This window comes from Haplochromis burtoni, unplaced genomic scaffold (assembly GCF_018398535.1).
Source record: "Haplochromis burtoni strain Fernald_Lab_line unplaced genomic scaffold, NCSU_Asbu1 Contig_12, whole genome shotgun sequence".
NCBI classification, from domain to species: Eukaryota; Metazoa; Chordata; class Actinopteri; order Cichliformes; family Cichlidae; genus Haplochromis; species Haplochromis burtoni.
Genome location: NW_024582373.1, coordinates 2,137,632 through 2,163,497, shown reverse-complemented (window position 1 = coordinate 2,163,497; position 25,866 = coordinate 2,137,632). Strand labels below are relative to the sequence as shown.

At 40.6% G+C, this 25,866-nt stretch overlaps 1 protein-coding gene across 6 annotated transcripts in view; it reads left to right on the top strand.

Annotated features, from left to right (window-relative positions):
• pde10a (phosphodiesterase 10A) overlaps positions 1-25,866 on the top strand; it is a 66,151-nt gene that overhangs the window by 17,700 nt on the left and 22,585 nt on the right. For 5 of the 6 annotated variants that reach the window (XM_005915419.3, XM_042215214.1, XM_005915418.3 and 2 more), the window contains one exon: positions 14,275-14,406. In XM_005915419.3, coding sequence (XP_005915481.1) covers positions 14,275-14,406 — 132 coding nt within the window. Of the gene's footprint in view, positions 1-905; positions 1,331-14,274; positions 14,407-25,866 lie in introns of those variants that run through there. The other variant, XM_005915420.3, reaches the window with a different exon arrangement.

Below are 25,866 nucleotides of genomic sequence, written 5' to 3'. Positions count from 1 at the left end.
TGTGCAACTTTTCAGTAAGTTGAATAAAAGTCTTGACTGATGCACCAGGAGGAAAGTCTGTCCTGAAATGATATTTTAGTTTTTAAAATAAACACACTGTCTGCTTTTTACTCATTCAGGCTGATCTGAACTAAGGCGATTTCTGGACAAAGCCATTCATAAATTTGGTTTGGTAACACCCAAAGTAATTTCCTTGTTTTCTCCTTCTACTTCCTTGTTTTTAACACTCATGGCTAATTAGTTCACAGTCCTAAAGACTAAGGGCTGGAAGGGATTCATTGCCTTGCTAAAGGGCACGTTGGCAAGACACTTCAGACTGCGTAAATCCGAGTGCTTTAAAAACCATGCTACATCTTTTCATTCACAGTATTCTAAAGTAAACCCTCTGTTGCTTTGTCCTGCCTGCTGTAATTTCGAGGTTGTCACTGTCTCCTCCTTGACCACTGAATAGTGGATCAGGAAACAGCAGCGTGTCCCTGGAGAGCGCGGGGCATATGGTTCGGCCCCTTTTACGCAGCCAAATTCAGGAAAAAGAACAGCAGTGCCTCCCAAATGTGTCAAATGGGTACAAAAATACCGGAAACAGCTTTATTGACTCTTCAAAATACTACTTTGTAGAGATTTCCTGGATGAATAGTCTTCGGAAGTATTGATGCTCGCTTATTCTTCGTGAATATGCCGCAGACTTGTATTAAAATCTTGAACATTATACATAAAGATATTTTTTTCTCCCTAGGCAAATCCTGTAGTCGTCGCTTGCCGTTTTATTTTGAAAATCAAACAGGAAAACTGTGTATGAATTGACAGCATCGCGCCACCGTCTCTCCCCGTGTGTGTGTGTGTGTGTGTGTGTGTGTGTGTGTGTGTGTGTGTGTGTGTGTGTGTGTGTGTGTGTGTGTGCCTACTCCCATTTCTCTGTGTCTATGCGTCGACGTCTCTGCTCCCTTCAGTCTGCTGCTGCAGCACATCCACAGCGGAGCCACCACGCTGAGGAGGCGGATCGACTGTAGCTACACCTTGGCCAGCGGTGCTGGGTCATAGCGCCGGTGGAGGAGCGTGGAGGGGGTGGCACCACACTGCTCTCCTTGCCCTTCCTAAATCGCGCACAATCTCAAGCATTGAAGGCATCATCACATCAAGGCGTCCTGGAATAGTTTCGGGGTTTGGGGAATTTTTTTTTTTTTTTCGCTCAGACGCACCAAGTTGCAGCTGCAGAGGCGCACTTTTCCCCGTGGCTCCTCTCTCCTTTTGGGCTCACAATCCGACATGGAAGATGGTCCGACTTCCACAAGCTGTTTCAGAAGGTTAACGGACTGTTTCCTGGGTGCAAGTAGGTATTTTTCCTAATGAAATTTCCAGTGCGTAAAGTAATTTTTACGCAAAAGTAAAACCGCTTTGACCTGACCAAACTGTGCAGTAGACGGCCAAAAAAAAGAAAGAAAACATGGGCTAGCTTTGGCATCTATTATTTGTTCTGGTGCTGCAGGCGTAGGCTGTGTGATTTGCCCATTTGTCTTCCTAACTTTATGAATGGCAGATGAATTAGATGGGTGGGGACTCCGCTGGAGGGTCAAGCAGAACCGAACTTGGAAAATATCACTTCTGTCTCTGCAGGGACTTTAAATAAAGATTAAGCTGGTCTGTAGAGGGGACAGTCAGCAGTTGTCCGGTAAGACATGGCATCGAAAAAAGCGAAGTCTACAGCATGAGATGAAGCGAAAAAAGAAAGTGCGAGTAGGGCACTAAAATGTGGTTTCGGAATAAATATTTTGCAAATAAATTATAAAAATATAAAAACGATTGCTGTTTAAGTTATCGCACGCATGTAGTTAGCATTTATGTAGTCATCGATGGTTTTATACCAGTGCTGTGGTAAATCATTTTCCCATTCTAACATTTATTATCGTTTTCTTTTTACTTGTTTTGAATTTGTTTTAAGTGCGGTGTGATGGTAAACACCAGAGTCAGGTATGCTCACAATTTCATATTACTGTCACTGAAAAAGATGGCAGGATTAGCAAAACAAGATGTAAGATCAGTGAATGGATTCGTTTAGTTTTGTTTGCTTTTCTGTCACTACAGTTTTCATCCCCTATATTTGTTTCCTTAGCATGTCCATGCGTCTCAGGGCTGAGTTTACATCCTTTGTGCATGCTGTTTTTCAGTCTCTCTCTGCTTATCTTTTAAATTCTACAGTGGGAACTTCTTGTCATTTGTTTCTCTGCTGATTGGGGTTTACACTGTTTGTGTGACCCATGGATAACTTCAGTTTATGCGCCTTCAGGGACCTTCAGTGAAGACCTGTAATAAGAAGTTCGCAGTTTGAAGCCAGGTTGATGCTTGAAGTGTAGACACAGCAGTGAGCATCTGTGGAATGTATTGAGGTACAGTATGTAGGTATCTTGCCCTCATACTCGAGAATTTGAGATTTAACAAAGCTTCTGCCCTTTTTGGATTTACAAAACAACATCATATGAGGGTGGCTGCGGGTGTCAGAGTATCTTAAAGTAATATCTGCTATAGAGCTTGACTGCTCTAATGTGTACTGTATATTATAATTTAATAAACAAGTCATTCTCATAGAAAACAAAACATGAGAAAAAGTTATCAGCCAACCAGTTCTGTGTCCGGCTTAGACGCCCATGTGGGTATATAACTCATTTCTTCAAATAGCCGTCGATTAATCTGGGTTTAATCCGGGATTAACTTGATGTTCCGTTTATGTTCTCCCTGCATGTTTTCCTTTCCACTGATGCAGACACATATAATTTCCCAGCTTGTGTTTCTACCACTGTTTACATGAAGCGCTTTCTACAAATATTAAGCATGTGATAGATCATTTTAAATGGCTCCTGCACATTGTATGTTTTTCTGCGTGGAAGAAAAAGTGTTCTTTTGTTCTCTAGAAGCCAATGGTATGTTTGTCCACCTATCATTTGTCATTACTGATATGGTACCTGTTGCTGGACCATCCAGCAAAACGAGTCCGTCCTGAAGGGATAGACTCAGTTTGTCAAGACAACACGTTGGCTTGTTCACTGCCCTTTGACTCCTATAGTTAGACCTAACTGTTTGTAAGCTGACTTGGAGGAAATCTGCTATAGTGTGCGCAGATGTGTGTTTCTTTGGCTGCAGATAGCTGTGGTCAGTGCATCAAGGTCAAACTGGGCTAGCACTAATATGATCTCTCAGGCATTTTTTTAAACCCAATTGGCTGTTGACAAATTGCTTAACTTAGTGAAGAAGGACACATTGTCAGGCAGGAAGTGTTCACACCAGACATTTCCTATTCCACCACATGCCTACTCTCTCACGGTGAGGACTTCTCCCAGCAAAGTTGCTAAATCTATAAATGCATGTAGTGCTTGGTATGACTGGAATATGAACATAGCATTTAAATTTGAATGACTAAATAATTCCAGACTTGGATCGAGCACATGCCAAATAGTTTCTCTTTGTGATTTGTCTCCACTGTTGATTTAAACTCTCTGGAAATTCAAGCCAAAGAAAATTAGCTTGTTATGGCGTTTGAACCCTTTTTTTATAACGCGATTTGTGCAGGACTGGATCAGTGCCAGGGCACAGTGCACCGCTTGATCAGTGAAACAGATGACATTCTCCTCAAGGCGTCCATTGACCCCTTGTCATCTTGTCATGGGTTGGTATCTGAGAGGATGGGAAAAGGCCACATGCGTGTAGATTTCTTTACAGCTTGTCTTTGTGTCAAGGCTCATAAAAGAGCACAGCGCTGGAGAAGATGCAAGAATCTGTGGTTCTCATTACCGGGTCCCCACTGGCCCCTCTGTAGAACGGCTGCAGAGTTCAGCATCGACCAGATGTGGAGTGGGGAACATGACCCTTGATTACTGATGTGGCTCTCTGAGGGGGAGTTTTGGGGATTGGGGAGGGCATTGCTAAATCAAACCACTACTTCAGGCAAGATGGTGGGACTAAGAAAGCAACTCCAGTTCATTATGAAACTGTGACGCTGCCTCTTGTTCACATTTAGTTATTATTTTTAAAAAAGTGAATACACCAGAAAGGTTTTAGTTTCAAACTTGAATGTGAAGGCTGCTCAGCTGCGTTTCTGTAACAGTGGTTTGAGGGCTTGCCTGTTATCACTCTGCTAGGCTGTAGATCAAGGGCCCCACGCCTTATCTGCATCTTAATTTGCCATTTATCGCCCCTTTTTTGTCTAATGATCTGGACCATGGTAATGGAAAAAGTGCAAATCACATTTCCATGGAAATCTCCCTCTCTGTCTCTCAGTCGCTTGCATGCTTGTGCAGCCGTTGGGGGCGTGTCTGTGGAGTTGATGGAGCAGCAGTTAAAGTCCACCGTGAAACAGCATTTTCTTTATGTGACACCTTTTCTCTGAATGGTGTATTGATTTAACTTCACTAGTCACCTCACCCTTGGCTGCGGTGAAATTTGCGTGCATCCACCTGCATAAGTACACACACACACACATACCCAGATTCGGCAGCTCAGGCTCAATGAATAAATGAGGTGAACAGTGGGAGATGAGTCAAAGTGTTTTCATTCTCAGTGTTCGCTCTTTTTACTTGCTCACTGAATGTCAGTGTTAGATGCTGTGCTCCAGCCCTCCCATAGATAAGATAAGAACCACATGCTCTTCGTACCTCCTGGCAAGGGAGTCCCAGGCGGACCTGCTGACGCACGCACCCAGCAGCCCCCACCCCCCATCCCCTCTTTCCTGCCTCAGCCTCATGTCAGGAAAGTGAAAAGTACTACCTTGGCAGCTTGCCCTTGACTCTCTGCCAGAAGGAGTGCACTTGAAGAGAAGTGGTCTTTTCCCTTTTTCTCTCATGTGCGTTTTTCATCTATGTGTTGGGAAGGAGGAGCATCTTGCTCACTAAACATCAGCATTGGCTCCGCTGCTCAACATCATCTGACCGGGAGTGCTGAAGGCACACAGTTCAGGCTCTGTCACACCCAGAGCTTGCTGCTTCATCGTGGGGAAACGAAGATGAGTGATAAGACAGAGTGCAGCTGAATGTTGTTTTTAACAGCTCTGCAAATGATCCTCTGTTCTTTATATGTCAGTTTCTTTATTAAGTTTTAAAAAAAAGCAGCGTCTCACAAGATTTGTTTTTAAATCAATCATTCCTATATTTTGCACTTTTCAAAATATATATCCTCATATTTGCATAAAATACAAATAAACCTCAATTCAGTTTTGTTTATATAGTGCCACTTTATATTGAAGGTAAAGATCCTACAATAATAGAAATAAAACCCCAACAACCAGATGACCCCGTGTGAGCAAAACACTTGGTGATAGCGAAAAGGAAAAACTCCCTTTTAACAGGAAGAAACCCCCTACAAACAGACACTTTTTCCTGATAAAAGGACAGTCAACCATGGGTAATAACCAGTTGAGGGTGAGGAAAGGGAGACAGGATGTAAGGCACACTGTGGAAGAGAGCCAGTAATAATAACAGTAATAACAGAGAGTGAAAAGAGGTGATAATATTAATCCAGAAGAAACAATTTCACCCAAAAGTAACCACCTTCCTTTGTATAAAATACAGATCAACCCAAATAATAATCAAGAAGAAATAAAAGTAAACATGAGTGATGTCTTAACTGAAAAGCTTTGTTAGATAGATAGATTGACTCATCCTTACCCTCACACCTCAAATTAGCTCTCCTGTTTATGGAAACTTTTTGGAAAAGAAATGAATGAAATGTGAAAAAAAAATTAAGATAACCTGTTAATGGTCATTTCATTTTATCATTATAATGATTTTATTTGACAGATTAAAAGTTTCAAACCCAAACGCATATTTTAACACATTTTAACCCACAGTAAAAATCATGTACATCGTAGCAAATATTTTTATAGATTCTGAAAAATTGTCATTTTCAGATCCAGTTTAATACAATTGAGCAACTCTGATCATTAATGTATTTTTTTAAAGGTCCCATATAATGATATTTTGATATTGTGCTATGAGCATTTTATAAACATCAAGGTGTACTGCCGGCATTCCTTCAGTCACCGGTAACAAGCTCGCTTCTCAGCTTTACAAGCAGTAAGAATTCTTCTTAATATGAAGAAAATAATTAACAACTACACGTGCTGTCTGAGCTTCACTAACTTGGTGAAAGCCAAGAGACTTTGCCGAAAGAACAAAACATTAAAAAAAAATCATTTTATAGACTTTTCAGAGAACAGTCATTGGTTAGTTTCCTGCTGCCTCTTATAGTTGGAGTTAGGGCTGGGCCATATCATACCCTTCACGGTAATACCGGTATAATTTTGGGCAACGATAGAAAAATGAAATATCGCAATAGAATATGGGTAAAACGCGCATGCGCAGTGCCTTTGTTTTCATACGCACACGTCGGAAAAAGCATGGCGGTGAAAGCAAATCGTTGAATGAAACAGATGAACCAGAATTGGTTTGTAAAAATGCTGCAACTTCAGTGGTGTGGAACTGGTTTAGCTTTCGTCCGTCAGACACACACCAAAGCACTATTTTTAGTAGAGCATGCTAGCGGGCCGTCGTTATTACCGTGTTTTTTGGAAAATACGGGACACTTAAAATCAATCCTTTGATTTTTCTGAAAATCGACAACGCCCCTTATAATCCAATGGGCCTTATGTATGTATTCTGGTTGTGTTTACTGACCTCAAAACGACTTTATGTGGTACACGGCGCTCGAAAAGGTGGTTAGCACTGTTGCCGCACAGCAAGAAGGTCCTGAGTTCAATTCCACCATCAGGCCGGGGTCTTTCTGTGTGGAGTTTGCATGTTCTACCCGTGTTTGCGTGGGTTCTCTCCGGGTACTCTGGCTTCCTCCCACCGTCCAAAGACATGCAACTTGTGGGGATAGGTTGATTGGATAATCCAAATTACCACTAGGTGTGAAGCAAATGGATGGATGGATGGGATGTTTTAGTACGACTTTGCTAAGCTACGAACCCGGACTGCTTGATGGATTGTCGGAGCATTACAGCTATCGTAGTCAGGAGCCTGGCGGAGTGATACGTACTGTGCTTCAACATAATATTACCGTATTGTGTGTGTATAACCTCTTTTTAAGTTTTGTGGATATTATGCTGAGGATATGTCGGCCAATTTCCCCTGGAAATGCCTTTTGGTTAAACTGTCAGCAAGGAATTTGCATTTGCACTGTTAAATTTTTATATAACTTTAATTCACATAAAACACCTGCTTGTTTAAGTGAAAATATATTGATGGGGTTTTTTTTTTGCACTAATAAAGTTGTGGAGTTGTAAAGTATTTTGTCTAGTGTCAGTTATATCGTTATCGCAAATTTTCAAATGTATATCGTGATAAATATTTTTGGTCATATCGCCCTGCTCTAGTTGGAGTGTTTGTGTTGATTTGGGTAAATTCATTTTAATTCTTATTCTCCAACAGAAAAATTATGGTTATGGTTTCTTCCACTTAACATCAGTTAGACCACACCCACATCACCAGGGTGGTGTACCAATGTGTGGGCATGGCTCCGGGCAGCAAAAATAGATAAATAAAAATTAAAATCTTTATAATGATAATAATTCAGCTAAAAATATTGGTGTCACTGATCGACCAACCAGGAATCTGCTGATTTCCAGCACACACCAGACCAGTTACTGGTTGGTTGGCCTTGTGTATATCTGATTATTGGGGTCATTGTTCAAGAAAATTATTGCATTGTATGTATTACACATTACTTGTTACATTTCTTAAAAGTATTGCAGTATATTTTTAAAGTACTTGCCGGAGAAAGTAATTTGTTACACTACTCGTTACTTTCTTGTTACGCCGGAAGATGACTTGAAATGCATTCTTACAACAACCAGTTAACAGTATAAACCTATCCTAATAAGGACAGACAGATGATCTTTCTTGAAGTTTTTAGGTGTCAACACAATGTCAACAACACAATAGATGAAAACCAGCACAAAGAGAATTCAAAAGAATCGCTACATTGATTCTACAGTAGAAACACGAACAGGTGAACGGAGGCTTCGGCCCTGACTGCTCATCACTGCTTTTGTTACCTATTGAACATGGTAAATGGCCTGTATTTGGATAGCGCTTTACTAGTCCCTAAGGACCCCAAAGCGCTTTACACAACCAGTCATCCACCCATTCACACACACATTCACGCACTGGTGATGGTAAGCTACATTGTAGCCAGAGCCACCCTGGGGCGCACTGACAGAGGCGACAGAGGAGAAGATCAGGATCTGGCTGCTGGGCTGGGGTGCTCGACAGCCATAACAAAATCACTTTGGGTTCTAGCTTTTTGCTAACATCCTACCTGTGCAGATGTTTGCAAAGAGGCAAAGTTGGGTTAGCGGCGTAGTACAGTTGTTTCGGTCTTGGATGTAGTTTCCGCTTTACTAGCGTGCTCTTCGCCTTGTGTACATTAATTAAAAGTAACGTCCATATCGCCACTCCTCAAAAGCTGTATTGCTGTACTGCTGCAACATTTTCCTCCTTCTGCACTCAAAATGAAAATAGCTCACTGTAGCACAAATGTGCAGGAAGAGAAAACCACATTTGTTTGGTGTTTTTTTCTTTCTATCCGCCAAGTGTGCAGATAACTGAAGACTCTTAGTAAAAACATAATTGTAACTGTGTAAATACAGTGTAGTACAGTAACATCTTACATTACTGTATTGTTGAAAATGTAATGCAGTTACAGTAACATGTTACTTCCACCCAACACTGCTGATTATGAGCTGGTGCTTTTCATGCGTGCGCAACACATGCACGGTCCATTTGAGTCGTCACACGCACACTCACAGTCGCACACTAACATGTCATTAGCTTGTGACAGCTCTAGCTTGTGAGCTATGAGATCATAGCTCTATGAGCTGTGAGTAAATACATGAAGTTCATCAAGGTAAACCACCAAAAAATTAAATGACAAAAACATTCATAACAACATCTAATCATCTTAAATCACCTTCACCTTTCTGAGCAAAGGGAAGGCATCTAAAGCTAAAGCTATCCAGAGCTCTGCAGGCTCCGTGTGAGGAAAGGATCAAAGCAGAGAATCAAAGAATTTATAAATGTGCTGGAGAATTATGCAAGTAACTGACATTTGTTTTGTTCCATAAATCTATTGCACATGCTTTTGTTTGGTAATGTAAAACATGTTAGCTAAAGATGGGTGTACAGCAACTCATTTTTTTGTTACTTATTTGAACCTCTTGCCAGCAGCAGTCAGTAATGGTTTCAGTCAGTGAACATCCTGTAATTAACTTTATTGCAGTTTGGGGAAGATTGTAAAATTTGGTCTTTTCTTTTATTAAGAATGTAAAATTTTGCTTTAAAGAATAGGGGAATTTTTTGTATACGCTGTCAGTTGTAGTTCTTAGAAAGAAAACCTGATTCAGCAAAATCAGATCTTACTTGGAAAAGCTCCTACTTAGAAAAAAATCGGAATTGGCCTAGAAAATTGCAATCAGTGCAATTTTCTAGGCCAATTCCCTGTAAAGATTCCACTCTGCCAAATCATTACAGTGATGTTTATAGGGTTACGTTAAGTACAACATGGATGAGTTTTCTGTAGTCAAAGACACAATGAGAAATTCAGATTTAAAATATATAGAGAGAATATTTAAAGTTAAAAAAGAAAAACAGGAAACTGATTTCTGTTTCTCTCTTTTTTTGAGGCTGGATAAATAAATGTGAATGTTAAAATAAAAGCAACCTTTTGAATACAGAGAATTGCAGCCTTGCTTCACATGTTTTGTTTTGTTTTTTCATAGTCAATAAAGCACCCTCCTCTTTAATGGTGTACCATCAGAAATACTCTGAAGTGTTTCCTCTTGTGTGCCACTGATACATTTTGACCTGCAAATGTATCGCACATATGGTATCTCGCTCTGTGTCCAACTTATTGACATACATTCACATTGGTATACTACAGATATACTAGTAGATTTTGTTATAAGACGGAGGACTTGCAGTTTACAAGCCATTAAATTTTCCATATAAAATCAGAGCATACTGAATTGATTTCCTTCATAAAAACGCTCATAAACTTGAACGCTAACTCACAAGAATTGACTGTTTTTAAGCTGTTTCAGGGCGTTTTTGATGTTGGAAATAGAACCACGAAACTGCTTCTGACACTGTAAAGCATATAGCCTATGCTATATGTTAATATATTTTTTGTCAAACAGGAGCATGTTCTTACAAACTTGGGTGTGAGAGTGCAAAGACCCAGACAAACTCTGACTGGTTTGGCCTTTTCCCTTCCAAATCCTGGGGTGTGGTGTCAAGATAAGTGTTATGCAACAATACCTCACTGCATGAACTCAGGCTTCGCTTTTTTTATACAGGAAGCCCAAGTCTGAGTCAGTTACAAACATTTCTGCCAACTTGGCTTCAGCCACTCACGAGCATGCTACACAACCAACTGATTCCCACCTATAGGTTTTTTGGCTGAAGGAGTGACTTCAGTTGACTTAAAGGTTTTTTTTTAAAAGGTACTTCTCTTCGTTAAAGCGGACAGGTCACAGTCTTTATTTTATTTTATTTTATTTTATTTTATTTTATTAAACAATGTATATTTATTAATATATGGTGGTGGTCAGAGGGTCCGGTGGCGCCAGTGTTCGGCAGCCTCGCCTCTGTCAGTGCGCTCCAGGGTGGCTGTAGCTACAATGTAGCTTGCCATCACCAGTGTGTGAATGTGTGTGTGAATGGGTGGATGACTGAATGTGTATAGCGCTTTGGGGTCCTTAGGGACTAGTAAAGCGCTATACAAATATAGGCCATTTACCATTACCATTAAGAGTTTTTGAAAAAGAGATATATGTATATATGTATAAATGTATATATAAAGACACATAATTAAAAAAAGTCCTGCCAGCTCATAAACATGCTGTGATAAGTGAAAACAAAAAAAACATAAAACAAAAACATTATTGCACTCATGTCTCCATATTTGCCACAAAAGAAAAGGATGGCTGCCAGGTTGCAAAGAAAAATTCATTTGAGTCTTTGTTAAAACAACAGACCTTTTCTAGTTATAAGTAGCAGATGACAAACTTAATTCCAGTTGAGGAGTCCTTCTGTTTTGCACAGACCTTCTGGCCAAAAGTGAGCAAAAAGGTAATGATGTCAGCTTGGGCCATACTTAAATTTACATCTTGGGGAGTTACTCCAAATATTGCCATAATAATACATCATGCAACACTCTGTCCAGATTTTTTTTTAAACAGAGCACCACAAGGCTGTTTAAAATGATCACATGCAGGGTTCAGATCACTGTTGATTGTACCTAATCTGACTTTAAACCAGTTTGTAGATGTTTTTCATTCGAATAACAATCTAATTAGAAATTCAGATTTGTGAGACTCCTTTGCACTTCTCTTGTTTTCAGGTATTTACCTTTCACCTTTGAACCTCTGTGCTGGGAACATGAAGTAAATAAACAAGCACATTCTCCCACGGCAACATCAGTAAACAGTAAAATCCCAGTTGTGCGTTCATGAATCAGAATTAATACTTATGATCCATTTTGTTAATATATAGTTTCATTTTAATAAATCTGTTGTTTTGTTAGGTTAATGTTTGCTTTTACCTAAGCAGAGCATTTATTTTTATCGGCATTGTTTGCACAACCTGCAGTATCCAAACAGTTTATTGTCATAATAAACACTGGAAGAATTAACCTCTCATGTACAAAGTTCATTAAAAAAATATTTATTTATTTATTAAACTAAATGTAATTCAGTTAAATCTTACAGACCCTAAAATGATGAGAGTGTGTGCTTCTATGTTCTTTTATTATTATTTATTTTATTATTTATTATTTATTTTTCTTTTATGTTCAAGTTCTACTTTTTCTTAGCATTGACAAAAAAAAGGGGGGAAACAATTAAAAACCTGGTTAAACCAGTCACCAAGCTGTTACATCTGCAACAGCAGTCTCTCACTGTCCTGATTGAGTGAGCACATATAGTTCCCAGTGGGGTTAGCCATTCTGGACCGCAGCATGTGGGACAGATTGGGCTGCACCTTTGATTAGCCTCTATAGTCTCAGGACCAGGACACTGACGCATATCCCACAGCTCTGAGTCTCACTGCAGTCACATTAATGTGCGCTGTGGCTCGAAAGATTTCAGAAGGAAAGCCTATAAGGTCAACGTGACGTAGCAGGAATGTTCAAAAAGGGAATTATTAATCACAATCAAGGTAAAATATAGTCACATTAGGTCAAGTCAGTCATTTCTCTGGATTCTTATAAAAGAATAGATTGATGATATTGACATTTTTTACTTTATCTATAAACAATGTTTCTTCTAAACACACACATGAATGAATATAATGTGTGTATCTGTCACCAGTGAAGTTGCTACAGCACTATTAGTTGATTCCTTTAAGCTACAGAATGTGGCACATGCATTGGGCTTGCGCCGCAGTTTTGACCCGTCGTTGTCATTTAGGTCTTACAAATGCCCACTTTTCCCCACTTGTGTAGCCCTAGAAATTTTAATTAACACCATTTTATTAGCCATTGCAAAGCTCTTATCACTGCTGTTCTTGCCCCATGGAAATAGAACATTTGACTATTTTGTTCATGTGCACACATATGATTGCTAAACAATTTTCAGACTCCTTTCACACAAAACTTGTATTCATAAATTTATACAGCATCCTTGTTTTTCATCTTTTGTAATGTCACCAATCACAGTGCCTTCTTTGTGTTTCAAATAGGACAAAGTTGTAGGGGTTATTTGCAGCGCTCCCATTTAGCTCCTCTCCGTGTGTCTTTCTGTCCTCCGCAGCTCTCTCCGTCCCACCCCAACCCCTCTTTAACTTTTCCTGATTTATTAAGCTGTATTCTGCCGATGTGCGTCAGAGCTGGCCAGGAGTCTCGTGAGGCGTTCCGCTCCTGAGGAGCTGTGTCTCGTGTCTGGACAGCATCAGACTGTAGCGTCCTCCACCCCCCCAAACTTACCCCCACCTCTGTTTGCCTTATTTGCCTGTAACCAAAAGCCTGCTCTATCTATACACACACACACACACACACTCTGGGCAGATGATCGTAACTGAACATCAAATGATTTGTTCTGCAGGGATAGATCAAAGGTCGTGGATAGCTCAGAGTCTGAATCAGGAGCACTATGATCCTAAAATTAAATTAAAAGTGAAAGATATTCTTTAACCACAACCTTTTATGGGCTCATAACAGGTTACCTGCAGCTGAAGCAGAATTTAGTCTTTCTATCTCTGCATCTGGTTTTACTTTGTCATCTGGCACAACACTCACCCCCCACCCCCTCCAACCCACACACACACACACACACCCGGCTTACTGTTGTGTTGTCTACAGGGATCTGTAGCGATTCACAACACTGATATTCATGCAGCTTTCCTGACTGACACCCCACTTACTAATGTTTTCATGCCACATGTGTGTGTGTTTGTGCATCTACAGAGGGAGTCTACACAGATGCTCCTGATAACCAGACATTTTGTGAGAAAGCGTTATAAAAACTTTCAGGGCTGTCAACACTCTTCTCTCTACTATTATCTGAAAACGTATAGTTATAGTTTACCATGCCATAAAATGTAAATTCACCTCTGTTTGTCTTTTGTAAGAATGCATTTCTTCTCATTATGAGATGACACTTCACGTCTAAATGTATACAGTTAGAAGTCTTTGTTTTAGACATACACTCCATTTGTTTGAGTGACCTAAACATGATGGCGTCCTAGTGCATCATGACTGCTTCACAGACGCCAGTGGGGGTATTAAAAACAACTTTCCCTCAACGATGGTCTGGCAAATGGCTTTTTTCCCTGACAACAAAGACAGTAAACAGCAGCACTTAGCAAGCTCTCAAGATCCTAATTGCCTATTAAGCACAATCGAGTCCTCCTTTATCCTGTTGCCTCTGTTGGGGGCTCCTATCCCTGGAGATACAGATTTACAGTAAACATAAGTGAGCTAGCCCGGCTATCAAAGAGCTTTAACTCGAGCCTCGGCTCGGCTGCCACCGCTCTCACCTCACCGTGAAGAGAATGAAGTGACCTTCAGCTGTTTTCATCCTTTGCATTTGTTTGGGTGACCTTCGGGATCATTGTGGGTTCAAGTGAGATGTTATTTCATTCCTCTCACGTGCTACACTTCTCCTTTCTAGCATCAATGATTCTGTTCATTATCTCACATCAGTATTGTTTTGGTGTTTTTGTTGTTGTTTTTTCTCACAGTTTCATTAGTCTTAAATAAAGTTTTTTAAAGTGTTTTGTTTTTGTGTTTCAGGCTTGACAGATGAGAAAGTGAAGGCCTACCTCTCGCTGCACCCGCAGATTCTGGATGACTTTGTGTTGGAGAGTGTGAGTGCAGAGACGTTGGACAGATGGCTGAAGAGGAAAACCAGCAGCAGGCCTGCAGGTATACCCCCCTACCACACACATATACAGAAAAAAAAAACCTACAGAGTCAGCTGCATCTCTCTGGATCACTAAGACAAAATGCTTGGATTTAAGAATTGCAGTTTTTGTAAGTCTGGGGAACAACAGTGCATTTTCAGGCTCTGTTTATTATCCTGGCCATTAGCAGTGCATATCACTCATCATCACATGTGTCTCCTTTAATCTTCCATGTTTGTGATACACAAAAGAAAAGGAGAAGGAATGGACCTGTCCGGTTTTTACGGGTCATTAGATGTGTTTGAGCCGGCTGGGCTGAGTTTGTGCCGTGCACTCTACTCACAGCGAACTGTTTCTCAGACCGACTGCATCCATCAAGGGCCCACAGAGTTGGCACAGTGCCCAGTTGAGCTGCTGACGTCAGAGGCGACCTCCAGAGACATGCAGCCGGCTGAAGGGGGCCCAAGGGAGGGGTGTGGATGTTGGTGGTAGCGCTGGTGGTGCTTGGGGGGGGGCTGTGCTGGCTCAGGGTGTGGGTGTGTTGAAGGAGGAAGCTGGCAGAGGATAGATTTGTCACATTTTGGAGCTGCTTTCCACGCGAGGAATGCAGACAGTAGTGTTTGTTGCTGCCGTGCAGAGTTGTTAATTTCTCAAGTCTGAGCCAGTGTTTGAAACAATTTCCTGTATGTTGTATATATACAGTATGTGTGTGTTTAGCTTGACAAATATCAAATAGAGGCTGTCATGCTAATAACTCTTCCTGGCGCCAAGTAGGAATAACTAATTTCATCCAGATAGTTCAGTTCAGGGCAGATGGAACCTGTGTAAACCAGATCGTTGATTCACAAAACTAAATAAAAGAAAGGCTTTTTAACTGAAATCTTCTTTGTTTCAATGTTCACAGTTCAGTCAGGACCACTTTAGCCATCTGCAGTAATTTATATTTGGCTTTTTGGCTTTATTGTGGGACCTTCCCACAAGGTCCCACAATAAATATGTGAAATATGTGAAAACCAGAGTCATGACATAAAAAAGAGAAGCTGGGGCAGGTTGCGAAGCGGCTTGCAGATGAGCAGCAGATGTAGGCAGACTAAAGCCACATAAACGGTCCCCTTTAAGATTTAACAGTTGGATGTATAAAAGGCAGAGATGTACCGACTGCAGTTTTCTTGGCTGATTCCCATTTACGATTATTTTCTAAGCATGGTCTGCTGATTCAGATTTTTTTAAGAACTTTAACTGACAGCAAATTCAAAAAACTTTCATAATAAAATAAATTATTAAATGCTCCATTTTTGTCCAAACTGTGGTAAATTACAGGATCTTCTCACATTAAATCAGCTAAAAATTAATTGCTCTGTCACTGGAAAGGGGTACAAGAGCTACCTGACATACTTTACTTAATCAAACAAAAAGCAGGTGCAACAGATTTATATAACAAAACAAATGTCAAGTACTTACATAATTTTTTTAGTATGCTTACAACTTCAGTCCCGTTACAGATAACAAGATTTTGATATTTTTCTCATAACTGTTTCAATCCTTTGCTCATACCAAGGCTGCTGCCTTGTGGCTAGCTTTGAGCTCCGGATAGCTTTAGCCGTTTTAACTTTTTGTTAGCTTCTTATGTTTTCATCGTCATCCCTCCACCGTTTAGCTTGGGGGACTGTCTTCACCCACAGTGAAATGCTTCCACGCTAAGGACATATCAGTCTCGACAGCTGTGTGTGTGTTGCACACAGGCATGAGATGGACCGATTCATAATCTGACATATGGTACGCTAACCACCCAAGGCCAAGAACACTGGAATTTGGGTAATTCTGGTGCCAGGCAAATCGATATGTGTATCTGTTGTCAAGGGTTCAGCAGATCTTCTGGGATGGAAGCTGATATTAATTTAGTGGCCTAACTAAACTAACATTATGCTTAATTGACAACTCCAGTTGTTCTAATTTAAAGAACAACACAAACAGTTTTGTTTACTACAGATTGCGTATACTTAATATGACTACTTCATCTTTGTGCACTTAAGATGTCAAGGATGTCGTACTACTTCCCTTTTATTCAGCCACTCTCTACAGTTTATTTCAGTAGAGTAGGGAAATCGATTTGCAACTACTTGAAACTCACTTGAGCCAGGTAGGGTTATCACTGTGTGGAAACTGATTGATTTGAAAATGCTACGATCCATTACCACATGGCCGTATCAGAGATTTGGCCATAAAAAAGCATACTTGATGTTCATTATGATGAATTACATGTTTCAAGCAAGTTTCAAATTTCAAATTTGATTATGCTGCCGTCTAGAAATTCATACTGACTGCTTTCTTTTTAAAGTGCTTTGAAAAGTAATGTTATCAGTAATGCAAACGATGTTAGTGTGCAGCTAAAGACCCTGGTAAAGCAGCTTTTGGATGGAGAGACATAGCTGAGGACCAGGAACAATACAGCAACACAAAATTATTGGTATAAAAGTAAATAACAGATTTAGAATATCCATCCATCCACTCTTTTCCGCTTATCCTTATCAGGGTCACTGGAGACGGTGGAGGGCTGGAGCCTATCCCAGCCACCATTGGGCAAGAGGCGGGGTACACCCTGCATAAGGTCACCAATCTGATACAGGGCTAACACAGAGAGACAGACAACCATTCACACTTACATTTACACTTTCCCATTCTCACTTCTATGGCCAATTTAGAATCACCAATTAACCTAACCCAACTAACTGCATGTCTTTGTGGGAGGAAGCAGGAGTACCTGGAAAGAACCCACATAAACACAGGGAGAACATTGAATATATTTATATTAATCATGTTGAAACATATTTTAAATTAATAATTTATTATTTAAATGCATAATGAAACTATTCTGCAAGTACATCTGCTCTCACTGAGTGGCCAGTGGAATGGCCATATTATTTGCAGTCTAAATCAAGTTAACATATAGTGGGTATGTTTTTGTTCTATTAATTTTTGCATTTTTTTTCAAAAAGTAGAAAGTAAAAAGAGAACAGAAAATAAGCAGAAAGGGAGCATGGGATCACCAATCCATATTGGCCGCTTTTCTTTGATTTTTTTTAAGCTGTTTCTTTTTTGTTCTTAGCTAATATTGTTGTACGTTAAAGGCACACTCAGTCTTTTTTTAGTTTATTCATTGGGGAAAAAAAGAATGTAGCTTTTTGATAGAGAAACATAGTTGAGAACCAGGAACAATACAGTATCAAAAAGTTATTGTAGCACTATACACAAATGCATGGTAATAAAGATACAAATATCTGTGTACATAAGCTTACATAAACTTAGAGTTAATACATTAAAAATACATATTAGGAGGTATCAATTTGTTCTAAGTCACCATGTTTACCTGCAATCTTGAATACAGTGGCTGAGATTGGAGTTGCAGTTCTGCCTAATTATGTTTTATATAAGTAGCTAGAGACACATATGTAGCATGCCAAAGGTGGAGAAGTAGAGAAGTCGTAGGTCTTTGTGTGCCATCTCCTGATGTAACCCTCAAAAATACATAAACATGCTTATTTATCCCTTTTTGTCACAATTGCTTAGTGTCAGTAGATTAGACAAACGACCCTCTTGTCCCCAGACAGCTGACAACGAGCTAACTTAATTGTTGCTACCCAAGCCGTACCGGAAACCCGATCGGTACCCCGCATGCGCAAATCTTACGTCACTTCCTCTCTTTGCCAACATTGCGACATTCAATATATTTGAATGATACTGGCTGTATCCCAATTCAGGGTCTGCAGCCTCAAAGTACGCAGCCTCAACGATCCTCAAGGGCCGCGTACTTAAAGACCGCTAAGGCCGGAAGTGCGAGGCTTGTGAAATGGGACGGTCTAGCCTCCGTTGCGTTGCCCAGGTTGTCTAGCAACCATGATACTAACAGCTGGAAACGTTTCATACAGCTTTGTTTGACAGAAATGAAGGAGAAAATCTTTTGTTCATTTGTTTGTTTGTTTCAACATGAGCTTTGATCATTTTCTAATTAAGGTCTGCTATTGAACGGCGTATATTTTAAAGTAAAGGCTTTAAAACCAAGTTAGTACAAACATCACTAATGTCACATAACTTTGCCGACATGTGGCCAACAGTAATGTTTTAATGCTCTTCGTTATTAAAAATTTGCACATAAATAAGTGACATAATATTCAGTACTTACTTAAAGTTTACTCTTCGGGCGCCCCTCATCCGTCGTTTTTTTCCGGCAAAATTATCCACACCCACTGCCGCGCTATGCATTCTGGGATATGTTGGGCCATGAAGTATACAGTGCCACGTCCTTAAAATTCAGGGAAATGAAGGATGCATTTGAGGGCCGCATTTCGAGCAGCCTTCGAATTGGGACAGCCTTCGTCGCATCGCTGTGACGTAATCAGCCTTAAAATGCGGCCTTTAAGGCTGCAGACCCTGAATTGGGATACAGCCACAGTTAGCGCCCGGTTAGCTCCTAGCATTTCTCAACAGCTCTGCCTCCTTTTTGACTACTGGGACATTTGAACAATGGATAATCCGTATACAAACAAATTCATGCTTTTCTCCTCAACAGAGAGCGTTCCCCGATTGAACAACAGCGCTGTAAAATAAGAAGAATGGCGCCTAATACAGACTTTGTAATATGTCACGTGAAGATTCATCAGCCAGATGAAGTGTTTACTGACAATTGACATGGCATAGCGGACATCATCATCATCACTATTCTAATCAATCCTCTCCACACAGACAAGCATAAACACACTCGACTATCACTAAATCAAATTTAACACACGTTTGTAATGACGCTAATTCAGTTTACAATAGGGTTCATTTGCTCAGTCAGCAGGTGGCAGTATCCTCGTACACTGGGGAGTAAACTGCCATTAAACAAACAGAAGAAGAAGAAAACCCCTGCACATGCGTGGTATGGATCGGGTAGACTTTGCACATGCGCAGTAAGGATCGAGGAGTCCTGATCTGTAACTATCTTTTTATTTTTCGTTTTTGTCTACATTATATTAAATGTTTCATTATCGGAAACATTTTAAGAGATACTTGTTATTCTTAACATCTTAACAGATACTCTGACCTGTAACTATCGTAAAACGCTTTGACCAGAAGTAGACACCTTTCGCGCATGCAGGGTACCGATCGGGTTTCCAGTACGGATCGGGTAGTGACAGACATTAATAAGAACATCAGCTGGTTGTAAGCTAACATTATGCCAGCTAATGTTAGGCTTGAATGGCCCATAAATCACAGTTTCCCTCTGATAAACAGTTTCATTACATTCTCGTGTCATTTGAGAGTCCAACAATGTTAGATTCGCTTCAAAGAAAGTTTCACTACCAATGACTGACAGAAGCTAACAGAGGCTAATAGCAGCTAACAGAGGCTAACAGTAGCCGTTACCAACAGAAAACTTCAGAATATCCTCAGCAACTCAACTCAGTGTCTCAGTCATTGTACAGAAGTGAGCTTCACTGGCTCACTGACCTCTCACAAAGTTTTACAACGTCCTTCAGAGTACACAGACGTGGATATATTTTGACAGCTGAGATGAAAGGGTTACACTCCCCACAGATGAATAGGCAGAGTTGTTTGTCCTACACCGGCCACTGTCGCTACGATTATGCACTCAAAGTGAGGGTGTAAAGGTGCCAGTGTACCCTCCTCATTGGTCACTTAAAGCACTGCTGCAATACAGTCACTTCTATGTATGCTTACTGTTAAGGAGCAGGGAGCCGCTGCAGTATTCTCCCAAACGATAGGTGTAGCCACACACAGACAATGCTGCTACATCAGTGCTGACACAGCAAAAGAAGGAGTAAAAGCCAGAAGAAAATACATAACAGAGTGGATTTTTTCTTCATGTACACAATATCTCAACTCAAGCATTTCTTTCTGTATATTGTGTAAATTCATCAGAACAGCGATAAAAACCATTTCATATTTAGGTGTGTTTATTGCAAGGTTCAAAGGAAACTCATGTAGCATTACTTTGCTACATTAGAATAATTTCGATACGCTATTTCTGATCTGTGGTAGTTAGAATACTTCATTCAGCTACTGTTTGTACTACTCTTAAACTGAGTGGGAGGAGACCAGAGTGAAAACGTCAGCAATCAGCTATCTAATTCAGCCACATCTCTCTTTGACTTGATCTTTACATCACATCATGAGTAATATTACTAAGTCCACTTCCTCTGTTAGACCACTGCAAGTAGACGCTTTGGCACCACTCTGAAGCCTCTCTGTAACTTCCTCTCAGTGGCTGTATCCACTCAAATGACAAACTGTCTAATTTCTGGTTCATCACACAGGATGAATGGGTCACTGTGTTAGATTGATGGCTAAGAGTGTGTATCTGACTTCTAGCTAGTATTTTACACATTTTTCCCCCTGTGTGTTAACGAAGTAATGAAGTACTTCCTGTGGTACTGATGAAGGTAAAATAGTTCTCTCTAATGACATATTACTTAACTCATTTTTTATTCGCACTTGTAATAGATGCAATTGATTTTATAGTTTTTATGAGTGCAGCAACAGCAGGATTTGTCATCATGTGACCGTCATTGAGATAACCACTGCTTCCTGGAAGCAGTCCCTGCAGCCAGTCTTGTTCTCACTTATCATGTGATGGACAACACTGGATTACATAAATCAGTTGGTCTGCACACGCAAGTGTGTATGTGTCTTTGTGCAGAAGTTGTGTTGCACCCTGCAACTCCGGAAAAAGGATTCACATTTGCACACTTTCTTTATTGAGTTGAATCTGCTGTGCAGTTATATTACAAATATTTCTTGTCATAATAATCAAATTATAGTCTTTCTGTAATGTGTTTTTTTAATCATTGTTTATTACTTTCTTACTTCATACTGTGTCGTTTATTTATCAAGATGAGGCTTCAACATTCAAAGCTGATTGCTCTCAACAGCGCATTACACTGCAGTGCTGCCTTAAAGCCGCCAGAACACAGAAACGCTGTTTCCCAGAATCCTGCTGATGTCATTTGACCATCACACCTCCTTTGACCAGGGTCCCACTGGCAATGTTTACTTCACACGACACTCTGTCACGGGACAATTAATAAATCCCAAATTCTCTGCTGCACCCATTCAGAGGCCCCTCGTTACTCATCTGTGCCTTCTGCAATGCACACACACTCACAGACAGACACACAATGTATATCAATGTGTCTGTTTGTCAGACCATGCAAGGCTTTTTAGCTCTGAAACTTCTGCTCATCCATGTAAGGTCTTTTAAACAAGGAAAAGTTGTTCCGTTAAGTCAGTCAGAATTGGATTATGTTTGAACTAGAACAAGAACAGCTGTTTTCATTACTGATTTTTTTAAATTAATCATTTAAGTAATCAGTGCGGCATTAACATTTTGCAAACCTAAACTATGAGGTCATTCATAGAGGAGGATGACATCATCTCTGAATTCACATATCTTGCAACAAAACTGCAAACCTCAAGAACTCTGAAATAATCTGTGGGCAGGTCCTCAACAGTACGTGTTGCAACTTAGTTTATTACCTACAGAACAGGAAGACCTCAAAATAAGACCGTTGCTCATCCAAACAACCCCAAACTCTGCACTGCACTTCCTCTTTCAACACCAAGTTTCAAGGGCGCTACATTGACAAAAGTTTTGGGCCAAAGTTCTTTATCTCAACAATTGGTGTTTTCATTCCCTTTGCCACAGGTGCATTAGATCAAGCACCTAGCCGTGCAGCCTGCCTTTACAAGCATTTGTGAAAGAATGGTTCTTTTTACAGAGCTTTTTGAATTTGAGTGTGGTACTGTAATAAGATGCCACCACCGAAACTAGTCAGTTTGTGAAATTTCTTCCCTTCTAGATAATCCACCATTAACTGTAAGTGGTGTTATTTTAAAGAGGAAGCGTTTGGTAACCACAACAACTCAACCACCAAGTGTCCGGCCGTGTAAAGTTGCTGAGTGGGTGGCACCAAGTGCTGAGTCGCAGAGAGGGTAAAAGCCACAAACGCTCAGCTGATTGCTGATTTCCAAACCTCCTCTGGCATTAACATCAGCACCAAAACTGCATCAAAGGAGCATCATGGCATGGGTGTCCATTTAGGTTTAGGAAAAGATTTAGGGTTTTGTTTGTTTGTTTTTTACCTTATCTGAATAATAAGTTATCAGAGTTTTAGAAGGATAAATTGACTACTTGAGTAATTTTTTTTTTTTCTTTTTTTTTTTTGCCTGTCCCGTTTGGCTCTTTTGCCATCAGAATTGTTGTCTAAAGGCAAAGAAAGATACCCAACGGATTTTACTTTACCAAACTGACCATCCCAGCCTTGCCGTAATGGTCCATTTGATTCACCTTTTATTGTTTATTTTATTTTCACTTACTGAATACGGGACAGACTTGACTGGGGGAAAGAAGGGGAGAAAGAAAGAGGGAAAGAGAAACAGCTGAGAAGAGGGACGGGGGAGAAGGGCAAAAGACAAAAACCAACAAAACGGGCAGAGGAAAAAAAAATGCATATATCAATCACCTGGATCACCTGCTGAGAAAGAAAAAAGAAAGCAAGCAGAAGAGAACAAGAGTAATAGAATAAACAACATCACAATGATATATGTGAATATGACAGTAAATACTAAATATTAAACATTATTGTGCAGCACATAAGATCAACAGAACACAGTGTGCTTTGAGGTAGGAGCCAAAAAGGGTGTAGTTTGTGGGTGTGATCACCCGTGTGTACACCTGTGAGCATGGACGCGCTTGTTTTTTTTAAAAGGTTCCTTCATGTAATGATCTGCTAGAGGGTGTGGGGGGGCCACAGCCCCGTCCTCCAGGGCATGAAGCAGGTATGGAGGAGATCAAAACTCCAGACATCCAGAGGCCCCCAGAACACAAGAGACCAAGGAAGACCAACAGAGGGGCAGCCGCGCCACTGTCCCGGAAAGAGCTGAGGAGAGTCCCAGATGAGGGCTCACTCAGCAGGAGAATTGAAGTAACATGTCCCTGTCAGGCTAGGTTACCTGCTTGATCAATAATCCTGTATAGTTTTTCTTTTACTAATATAAGTATATAGACATTTTTTTCTTATATTCTTAACTGTATATGTGTAACAATTTAAATGTATACTTTTATTTTATACTTTCAATTTATTTATTCGTATTATATTGGTTCGATGGAAAATACAGGGTGGGCCATTTATATGGATACACCGTAATAACATGGGAATGGTTGGTGATATTAAAGTCCTGTTTGTGGCACATTAGTATATGTGAGGGGGAAAACTCCTCAAGATGGGTGGTGACCATGGTGGCCATTTAGAAGTCGGCCATCTTGGATACAACTTTTGTTTTTTCAATAGGAAGAGGGCCATGTGACACATCAAACTTATTGGTAATGTCACAAGAAAAACAATGGTGTGCTTGGTTTCAACGTAACTTTATTCTTTCATGAGTTATTTACAAGTTTCTGACCACTTATAAAATGTGTTCAATGTGCTGCCCATTGTGTTGGATTGTCAATGCAACCCTCTTCTCCCACTCTTCACACACTGATAGCAACACCGCAGGAGAAATGCCAGCACAGGCATCCAGTATCCGTAGTTTCAGGTGCTGCACATCTCGTATCTTCACACCATAGACAATTGCCTTCAGATGACCCCAAAGATAAAAGTCTAAGGGGGTCAGATCGGGAGACCTTGGGGGCCATTCAACTGGCCCACGAGACCAATCCACTTTCCAGGAAACTGTTCATCTAGGAATGCTCGGACCTGGCACCCATAATGTGGTGGTGCACCATCTTGCTGGAAAAACTCAGGGAACGTGCCAGCTTCAGTGCATAAAGAGGGAAACACATCATCATGTAGCAATTTCAAATATCCAGTGGCCTTGAGGTTTCCATTGATGAAGAATGGACCCACTATCGTTGTACCCCATATACCACACCAAACCATCACTTTTGTTGTTCCAACAGTCTTGGAGGGATCCATCCAATGTGGGTTAGTGTCAGACCAATAGCGGTGGTTTTGTTTGTTAACTTCACCATTCACATAAAAGGTTGCCTCATCACTGAACAAAATCTTCTGCGTGAACTGAGGGTCTGTGGTGGGGCGTGGTCTGCGGTGCAGGTGCGTCCGCACGGCACCGCAGACCACGCCCTACCACAGGGTCCTGTCACAGTTTTTGTTTTGCCCATTCTGCAAATAAGGTGTCTTGCGTTGAAATCTGCTGCAATGACCCGGTTACTACGTTCACCAGATATCAACACAATTTCGATCCACTCCTCACTCCTCGAAGAGGTTAACACACCTCTTTGACATGTCAGTGGCTGTGAACAAAGAGAAACTTGTAAATAACTCATGAAAAAATAAAGTTACGTTGAAACCAAGCACACCATTGTTTTTCTTGTGACATTACCAATAAGTGTGATGTGTCACATGGCCCTCTTCCTTTTGAAAAAACAAAAGTTGTATCCAAGATGGCCGACTTCTAAATGGCCACCATGGTCACCACCCATCTTGAGGAGTTTTCCCCCTCACATATACTAATGTGCCACAAACAGGACTTTAATATCACCAACCATTCCCATTTTATTACGGTGTGTCCATATAAATGGCCCACCCTGTAAATACACAGAAATTCAGTTCTGCCGTGCAAAAACTGGTGTATGTTCTGAATAGCTACAATAAAGTAGATATCCTCTTCTATTCTACTGGAGAAGCATGTGGAAAAGGGAGTCTCTATCCTTACTGGCCTGGTCTCCAGCGGCAAGAGAGTTAGGCCAAGTTAAGCAGCTGATACTGTTTCTCAGATGTGTTTAGAGGCCAGGCACAAGCAGACAAAGATGTGCTTGTGTAGCAGTACCTCATACCCCACCACTGTGATAAGAGAGCAAGCTCACCTGCAGGGCTTTCCAGGGAGGGGAGGTGGATGCCCCTCACCTCTCCCTACGCAGCGCTCATGAGGCACTTTGAGTTTCAAATGGTAAAAAACATTTGGTAAACATAAGTAGATGTTTTAATTAACATGCTGGCTCTTTTAAAGCCTTTTGCCAGAAATGTAGAGCAGGTTAATGAAAAGTAAAAGAAAGAAGGAGGACTCGCTTGTTGCTTGTTGGTAAATAGAGAGCATGGCACTGAAAAAGAAGAAGAAGACGACTCCTTTTTTTGGCAGCTCCAAATCCTCCATGCAGCAGGTCAATGCAGGACAACCACTAGGTCGACACATATTGACCGCTGAGTCACTGCTAGCTGACCGTCCTGTGGGAGACTGTGTATCTGTAGTGATGGATCAATAAAGAGCCCATAAAGTATCGTATGCATTAGACCTGTCTGACTGAGACATTTTTCTTGTGCAAGACCTTCGCCCAGGGCTACTGATATCTTCTAGATGCTTCTTCATATCTATCTATCTATCTATCTATCTATCTATCTATCTATCTATCTATCTATCTATCTATCTATCTATCTATCTATCTATCTATCTATCTATCTAT